The sequence below is a fragment of the Struthio camelus genome, chromosome 13 (genome assembly GCF_040807025.1).
Source record: "Struthio camelus isolate bStrCam1 chromosome 13, bStrCam1.hap1, whole genome shotgun sequence".
In the NCBI taxonomy this organism is placed as follows: Eukaryota; Metazoa; Chordata; class Aves; order Struthioniformes; family Struthionidae; genus Struthio; species Struthio camelus.
The window spans coordinates 15,751,815-15,760,310 of record NC_090954.1 but is presented as its reverse complement, the minus strand read 5'-3'; the positions used below and the strand labels follow the sequence as shown (position 1 = coordinate 15,760,310).

At 43.3% G+C, this 8,496-nt stretch overlaps 1 protein-coding gene across 1 annotated transcript; it reads right to left on the bottom strand.

Annotated features, from left to right (window-relative positions):
- Window positions 1-640: 640 nt before the first annotated feature.
- On the bottom strand, window positions 641-6,409 carry CCNG1 (cyclin G1). Its single transcript, XM_068959979.1, has 7 exons — window positions 6,124-6,409; window positions 5,486-5,749; window positions 4,175-4,428; window positions 3,488-3,566; window positions 3,297-3,395; window positions 2,884-3,078; window positions 641-2,235 (listed from the first exon to the last, which is right to left on the bottom strand). Exons 2-6 carry the CDS (start codon window positions 5,747-5,749, stop codon window positions 2,887-2,889), a joined length of 888 nt encoding a protein of 295 aa, XP_068816080.1. The 5' UTR covers window positions 6,124-6,409; the 3' UTR covers window positions 641-2,235; window positions 2,884-2,886.
- Window positions 6,410-8,496: the final 2,087 nt, after the last annotated feature.

Sequence of the window (8,496 nt, the reverse complement as noted above, 5' to 3'; positions counted from 1 at the left end):
TAGGGAATAGCCCTGTCCACTCATATTTTAGTGCTACTGTGCTATGTAAATGAGTGGAGGACAGCCTAGTCACAATTTTTCTTGCCTCCGGTTCAAGATCAGCACGGAGTAATATCACTGTTCTGTGATCTGTTTAGCAAAAGGACCATGCCTGTTCCGAGTCATTTTGTGAGGCACAGAAACGTATAGCTAAACTTATAATCAAACTGGGATGCTCAGATCAGAGCAAAAATCTTGGGATTAGAAATTTGGGTGCCAGACTACTAATAAGCAAGCATCGACCATGTATCTACTGTAAGGTACAGAAAGTTGATAGTTATTACTGGAAAAATAATTTAACAAAGCCAAAGTCTACATGGAACAGTCAGAGCTACAGGTACCTTATCTTCTTTCAGTTTAGGTGCTTTTGTCTTTCAAAGAATTTGGAGCAACGATGGGCGGGCCAAGAAGAAATAATCTTTATCAAACACTTGAGTCTTACCTGTTGGTTCTCCAGCCTTCCCTATTGAGCCTCTTTAAATAAATGAAGTTCTCTGTAATCTCTTACCTCCTGTATGCAAGTTTCTTTCAGGTACTGTTCAGCTGTAGGCATCCTACGAAGATGTTTCACAACCAATTAGAAAAAAGTGACTCAATTAACCACATTTCAATATGTTTTATTGAAAGGTACATCTCTTAAATACTGAGGCATTAAAATTGCACGTTGCATCTTTATCCATTTCTCCCAGTAAGCTGACCGCCTCTTTGTATGAATCGCTTGTATGTTTTTCATAGGTCAGCACAGCGTGCAGACAGCGCTGGCAAGATGCATGACCCAATCAGCTACCACACAGTGCATTCTTTCCCATGAGTTCAAGGGAAATTATGATTTGTCCAGTATAGAGCTTTGGTATGAAATCTTTTGTGAAATGTTTAACTACAGTTTGTTTGAGATAGGCAAGGAACGTGATTTACCTATCAGCTATTACTGTAAACAAGACAGGTTTGTAGGCTAACGTCTAGGCACACGCTGTATTCAGAACATTCGGATCTCATTCTCTGCTAAGTCAGTTCATATGGCCATCAGTTATTAACAGGCTACAACTAATAGCCGCTGTTTCACAGTGACGTAGAAGTCAAGAAGTCATCAGCAACATTCCCCCAACACAACTATCCCTCTTACGTACTGTAACACGTTCTCAACCCTTTCATGTTAGCACCAGAACTATGATTCTCCTCGAGTACTGACCTAGTCTTCAGAAAAAGCAGTTATATTTTATGAAGCTTACCATTAAAGAGAACAGTTAAAGCAACCTTCAGTGTTTCTCAACAAAATCACTCCTACCTATGGGCCAGTATGGGGAAGACGGCCCCACTCTTACTGGGCATATAAAAATGCACCTGTTCAGCATCTGCACTTACCTCTTCTTGTACAGTTGAACCTTGGAAAACTGGTTTCGCATGTGAGGCAGTTGTCTCAGTGCTTTCCCCTCGGCCTTTGTTATGTATCATGAAATTTCTATACTCATATCATTCCCAGTCTCAGTAAGCTACGCTTCTTAACAGAATATCAAAGTTATTAATGCAGTGTCAGCTACTTGCTTTTACAACGCAATGAAGTAAGGTTCATCTCTTCTACTCAAATTAGTTGAGATACACAGCAGATACACACTAACAACGAGGCTGTGTGGTATCTACATTTAAGGCCAGTGCCCTGCCCAGAAGGAACACAAAGCCACGTGACACCACGTGATCAGCATGTCAGGTGGACTGACATGTATTTGTTACTCTCACCAGTACTGAGCAGGATGGTCTTTAGTTTGCTTGAGACACTGCAGCACTGTGCTACTGCACATTATGTTTTCCTAATGTTGTATACTCTCACGAAACTCAGTCAAATTTTTGAACTTAAATACCTAATTCAGCACCTGCAGTTACAGTCAACCAAGGTTAGACTACACAAGCTGCTCTACAAATTATAAGGTGTTAACATTCTATGTATCAGTAGTGTGGTGCTTCGCTGTTTGAATAGTAAACATTCTAGCAAATAAAACTAAAAACTGACACTGAATATTCATTGTTGTAATCATCATGAAAAGAATGTATTTGCCCAAAGGATCTTTAGTCTGAAGCGTTGTATATTCTTTTCATGAGTTGAGTTCTTCATTAAGATCATGTTTCAGACTTTATTTCTCAAATCTTCAGCAGTTTGTAAACTAGGCCACAGGATGGTCATCTCTTCATTTTATTGTAGTCCTATAAAATAAATACCACACTCAATCGAAGGGCTTTCTAAAAGAGCCACGTAAAGCACCAGGTTTTAATACAGGAAGTCAACAGCTGTTACAGAAAATAGCCTTTGGAATTAAAAGTCTAGATATGGAAGTAGTTCATGATTTCTACAGAGTTAAAAAACAGTAATACAAATAATTGAATTACAGTTTCTGTAGTTTACTATATGGACAGTTAAACAAGTAGAACTGTAGAAAACTGTCTTCCTTCTAATAGTTCACTTGAACTGTTTAAAAGATGCACATTCTAGTAGCTAACTGCTTCTTCTTAAACAATTCTCCTCAGGGTAGGTGCAAGCTAAGTTTATCCTTTGCCTTTGTACTAGTTTTATCCCATGCTTTAGTTTGAATGAGGCCCCAATGTCTGTAGAACACAGTTCTGGTCTCACAAGACACCAAAAGATCATAGACGTTAACATATTAGGTTGGTGGTTCTGTAGGTACAAGCACTGGCTCAAGCATGACTGCAAAAACAGATCAGTCTCTGCGACAGGCCTACTAGGTTTATGTCACACAAATCTTCAACAGGTTATCCATCCATATAGCATAGGACATTTTGAGGTTGTTAACAGCTAATTGCTTCTACGTTATCAGAAGTTGATTTTACAGTTACCTATTATGAGCTGGTCTCTGGAATTGTAGGAAGGTGTGTTATTCTGTAATAGCTATGTTTAAGCTGCCGTGCTGTACGTCCAGACACAATCCATTTCAATTTCTGGACGTTTGGTTTGGAACACTTGCTCGAGGAATATTCTGTAAGGCACTTCAACACCAGTTCCTTCCAGAAGGTCAAGTCTCTGCTGTTTATCTAAACGGCAAAACAGAATCCCACACATCATTAATTCATTAAACGCTTATTTCACATGAGCGTTTTTAGGTACTTCACCTAAAACAGGAAAGATCCTAAGCCAAATTGAAGAAAAAACAGAAGAAACCTTTCTGTCAATATACCAACCCCTTCCCCAGTGAGTACGTGCTTTCATGTATTTTTCTTCCTTCCCCCACTAAAACTTAATCCATACGCACCTTGGAATGCATCTGCAGAAATTCCAATGCCTCTGTCAACTCCAGTAGTTTTTGTTCTTCTATCTCTAGTGCCATAATAGACAGTGCCAGGACAGAAGGCTGGAGAGACAGAAAAAGTGATGATATTTGAACACCGATTTGTTAAGTTTCAGTAGTCTCATTATCTTTGTGCTTCCAAGACACGTATTTACCTTGGCTTTAGAAAACATGATCCTGCAGTGACATGCCTTAAGCTGGGTCTCAAGTCTCTCAAAATTAAGATACTTTCTCCTATAATAAAAGCAGATGAGTGAATGCAGCACAAGAAAGCAAGCTTGATCAAGACAGCTCCACCCTGGGAACTCAGAGAAGTAGCCAGGATGTTCTTTACTTAAATAAGGGCCTCATTTGTCCCAGTAGTTCTAGGGTTTCAACCAAACAGGTGTTTGGTTTTGGCAGTCCTAAGGCCAAAAACAAGTGTTGTATTACATAGGAAAGTGGCACCGTCAAAACAGGCTGGCTAACAAGGACTTCAAATGCTTGCTAGCAAAAGGAACCTGTTTCCAAGCCAGAAGATTTTGCAATCTGTGCAATGAGGCACTACTTACTACAGCGTTAAGGAGAGATTTATTCTACCACCACTATTGAGCAAGTCTGGTTTTATGCTCAGAGCGCAGTACTCTTGGGTAACTTTAAGCAAACAACACATTAAGTTAAAATAATATTAAACCACAGATAGAATCACATTTGTGATGTTTACCATCGGGGCAGAATTTTCCTTCATTTTGACTATTTATTTACAGAAGGGCCAATTACTTGAGTCATTTTCCCCACTTTGTTTTCTAGGCGGGTTTCTTCATCATCTGCAGTCATAGCAAAATCAGTTTTAGATATTTTACCTTTCGCAGCTTAAATTCTCATGAATGAGTGAATGGTAGAGTTGTAGAAACTGGAAGGCTGTTACGGCTTTGACTTTCCAGGAGAGCTTCTCTAGTATGATTTTCTCCATTCTCATCATATCAGAAACAGTGAATCTGTACTGGCTTATTCGAATTAAGTCAGTGGCTAAGGGAATGTTTCTCTCTTCTTCCGTTGCCTTCACAGCCAAGTAGAAACAGCTGAGTCCAACACAGCCCAAGTGTTTAGGCTGTACCTAAAAAAAAAAAATAAAAAAAAAATCAGTTTATACTGTTACTGTCAAAGATGAAGGATTTTAATCTGTCAGTTCAACATGTGGCAAATTAAGCCATGTAGGTAACAGTCCACATTAAGAAAAAACTATGTTTTTTTTTTTAAATGCTGAAAAACTGAGTCTTTTTTATTCACTGATGTTGTTACCTTTGTTTCACTACATGAAGAGGCCTTTATGCACTGCAAGTTCTGCCTCATTCATTTAAAGAGCAGGTTGGCAGAACAGTTTTTTTAAGGGAGGAAGTAGTAGTTTATTAGGCTCCAGAACACCTTGATCAGAAGCCTTTAGGATCTCAAGAGTTGTACATATTGGCTTATGCCAAAAATATTTTCAAAAATAGTCCCTTATTTTATTCCATAGCCATTAGATTCCTTTTTCTATAGCTTATTTTGTATTCAGTCTTTCAAAATCACCATTTGCTCATTCACTCCATCTAGCTTTCTCTTTTTGGTTTAGGAAGGTACTAAAATATACTGAAAACAAAGAGGAAAACAAGTATTTGTTCTTGATCATAGTATAATAACCACGGCTAGTTAGAAGATTAACAACAATCCCTGGTCTGCATGCCACAGATGAGGGTATACTGAGCACTCCTTTGTATTGCAGATTTTGCCAGATTAGTAAGTGCTAAATAACATCCAGCCCCTTGATCTATATGAGCCTCACAGATAGATTTAACAAGCAGTAAAACAAGAAGCAACTGAAAACTGTTCTTGTATGCATGTAATGGGCCAGACAGTCTGTCTTGATTTAACTCATTAATACTGCTTGCATTTCCAAGCCGACAGCTGTCTCCACGTTGAAATAGATGACCTCTTCCTCCTCCCCTCCAGAGGGGACAGTTGTCCTAACACTGCTAAAATCCCAAAAGACAAGGCCGTTTTTTGGCTCTTGTGCAATCACAGCGAGTGGAAGAAGCTTAACCTTTAGCTGTCTAAAACCAAGATATTGTAACTTATAATAGGAACAAGGTCGTAACGAGCTGACGACTGAGAACTTATCCTTTAAAAAGCCATACCTTCATTTTTGACAAAAATCTGTCTAAGAAATTCACAGCTAGAGAAAATGTCTCCGTATGGAAGCCAAAGAACTGAGTTAAGCTGAGGAGATCTTTCACTTCAAAGTCCCTCAGCCTTGCAGTCATTCGGAGGCCATTGTCATGAGCAGATTCAATCAGTCTCAGGCCAGAGGCCTTCGGCTGGCATCGCAGCTCCTGCTCCAGCAGAGCTGTGAGCTGGTACAGCAGTTCCTGAGCTTCGGTAGTTACAAGCGTTTCAATCATCTGTAACGACAGACAAATACAAGTGTACCAAGCAGCTAAACAAGGGAAAAAGGGGCCAAACTGCGGTTGTCTCTATATCCAAAAAAAAAAAAAAAAAAGGAAACTTTTCTCAATTAGCCATCACCGCAATGTTTTCCAACCCCCCCCGGCCCCCGAAAGCGCCAGCGCCGCGCCCGGCCGGGGGCAGCGGGGCCGCACCGCGCACGCGCCGCGCCCTGGGCCGGGCATGCCCGGACCTGCCCCGCGCCGCGGCGCACGCGAGCCACCTGCCACCGCGGGCGGCGGCGGCTGCCCGGACACCGAGCCCTGCCCGCGGGCACGGCGCAGCGCAGACCTCCCTCCGCCGTTAGCAGGCCCCAGCGCCGCGCTCTTACCTCGCCCTCCTCTCGCGGGCAGCGCCCCGCGCCGCTCTGACCCCCTGCGGGCACCGCAGCAGCTCCGAGGAGTCACTCGGCACGACCGCCAGGCTGCCCGGACACCAGCGGCGACGGGCAGAGCGCCATGCAGCCGCCGCCAGCCCCGCGCCCCCGGCCCCCGCGGCGCAGGGCGAGGAGGGGGGAGCGCCAAGCGCCGCCCGCCCCGGGCGCGGCTCTGGCGTGACGGACTCGCAGCCAGGCCAATGGCGGGGCGCGGAGCCCGGGCGCCGTCGCTAGGAGACGCGAGGGGCGGGCGGCCTCTGGCGGCGGCGCTAGGGACTGGCGGGGCGGGCCCCCGCCCCTCTCCCCGCGCGGCTTCGCGGCCCTCAGCGTGCGTGCTCGCGCTCGCTGGCGGCCGTTGAGGCGCGGCAGCCTCGCGCCCTGAGCGGGGAGCCGAGGTCTCGGTCTCCTCGAGAGCTGCTTTACCACATGAATTCATGTCTGTGTCCGCATTGCCTCATCCCTAAATCAGGAAGTGCCCGCTTGGACGGGTGTGAGGGTAATCTGTCAACATTATCGCTTGTTGGAAAGCTGAAAATTTGCCAGTGGATCACCTGGGTCGTTGTGCAATGAGTTTTTAAGTGTTTGCCACAGCTTTCTGTCAGGTTTTCCGGTTAGTCTAGCTTCAACGTTGTTGCCTGTGAAGTGCCTTTTTCTCATAGGCTGGGAATTGCAAAGGGATTTAGCTGCGCAACTGCCTTTGGCTGTGGAAGCTAAAGATGAAAGAGTTTTAGACAGAAAAATAAGCAGTTTGTTTGGTTCGTTTGTTACGTAACGTTTTCCAGTCCTTCAGAAGCGCTCCTACGTTCATGCTAGGTTAATGACAACAAGCTCAACGTGGCTAATATAAATAAAACATGCATACTGCAATTTGGTAATCTGGCTTACCTGTTGCTTAAGATAGCCTGAGTTGGGTGGTTGGTAGCTCAGGGAATCGGATTGAAACATCTGTTTTTGCACCTGTTTTTGTCTCATCAGTGTTGAGTGCTGCCACCTGTGTGAAAGAGGAAAAAGTCATTGTAATATGAAGAGATCGGAGGAGCGAGAAGAGTGTGCTCCTTATTTGGGCTGACCAGAAAGAGAAGATTTATGTGGTTTGCAAGTCTCTTGTTCATGCTGTCCAAAAAAAAAAAAAAATCCACTCAAATGTTGTTTGCATTGGCTTGCTTCAAGCAGCAAAGACAGCATTTTCTTTCAGTGTTTTTTTTCCCGAATTGTTGTCAAACATTTTCTTCTGCAACCTGCCCTGAAATGGGATAATTTGTATTAATTCCTATCCTAAGCCCTGTCCCTTATACATCCCTTTCTGGATGTGAGTCAGAGGGTCAGGTTGACGAGAAAGTACTTCAGTCAGGCTGCTGGTCATAGCATCTTGTACCCGAGCACGGACATGCTGCTGCTGTACCTCTGCCCTGCTCAGCTCAGTGCGGTCGTCTCCATACGACGAGAGGCAAGTCCTTTCCAGAGAGCCGACCACCAACGCGTGCACGCTGACCACCCCACTGCAAACTTTTGGCTTTTACCCTTCTGTTCCCACTGCTGCCTTCTTTATGTGTCACGTGAGGGGAATTTTTGAAGGGAAACAGGAAAGAAGAGGCTTGAGGAAGCAGGGCTAGGTGGAATCTCCTTTTCTTTTCCTTTTCACTTTTCCTTTCCCTGCACTCCCCAAAGTGGCTAGTCCTCCCTCCAGCGTGAAAGTTTGTGCTTTAAAAAGATTCCTGCTTTGATCCATATAGTATTTTTACTTCCTCTCTATAAACCCCTGATATACAGAAGCTACTCTTTTGCATTTTGTTATTTCTGCCGTAGCATAAAGGGAATATGGAGTAAGATCCATCATTCCACCAATTTGGCGTCTTTCTTAACAGAGCATCCTGGGATATCGAGAAAAATCAAAGGAAAAAAGATAAGAAAAAGAAGCAGATATGAAAGTGGAAAAGAAATAGAAGGGCAAGGAAGAAGAGATGGAGGGAAGGAAGGAAAGAAAGAAAAATAGGGAAGTGTACAGTGTTGGAAAAAAAGGTAAATACAAAAAAAAAGCTAAGAGCTTTTTCTTATTATTTCAATCCAAGATATTCTGCCAAGCAATCTATTTCCAAACTATGTTTATTCCAGCTGTTTTGCAGTCTCACCTTCAAAGGTAAGAATCCTATTTTCAAAGTGGATGGGAAGTTATGACATTGTAGGTTTGAATGGAAGTTATTTCAGCATGGTTGCCATTCCCAAAAGTACTTCTCAACTTTTTCTAAATAAGCATAATTTCTTTTATCTGTGAAATGAAGCTGAAGGCAAAAGTCATTTTTCATCGGAACCTTAAAAGAGTTTTGCAAG

Bases quoted from the DNA above. Each gene is read 5' to 3' on its own strand.
- CCNG1 (XM_068959979.1), bottom strand. From the start codon at position 5,749: ATGATTGAAACGCTTGTAACTACCGAAGCTCAGGAACTGCTGTACCAG. The intron at 4,429-5,485 runs GTATGGCTTTTT...TTTTTTTTTTAG, and splicing joins GATTTTTGTCAAAAATGAAG to GTACAGCCTAAACACTTGGG. The intron at 3,567-4,174 runs GTAAAATATCTA...CTTTTATTATAG, and splicing joins GAGAATTTAAGCTGCGAAAG to GAGAAAGTATCTTAATTTTG.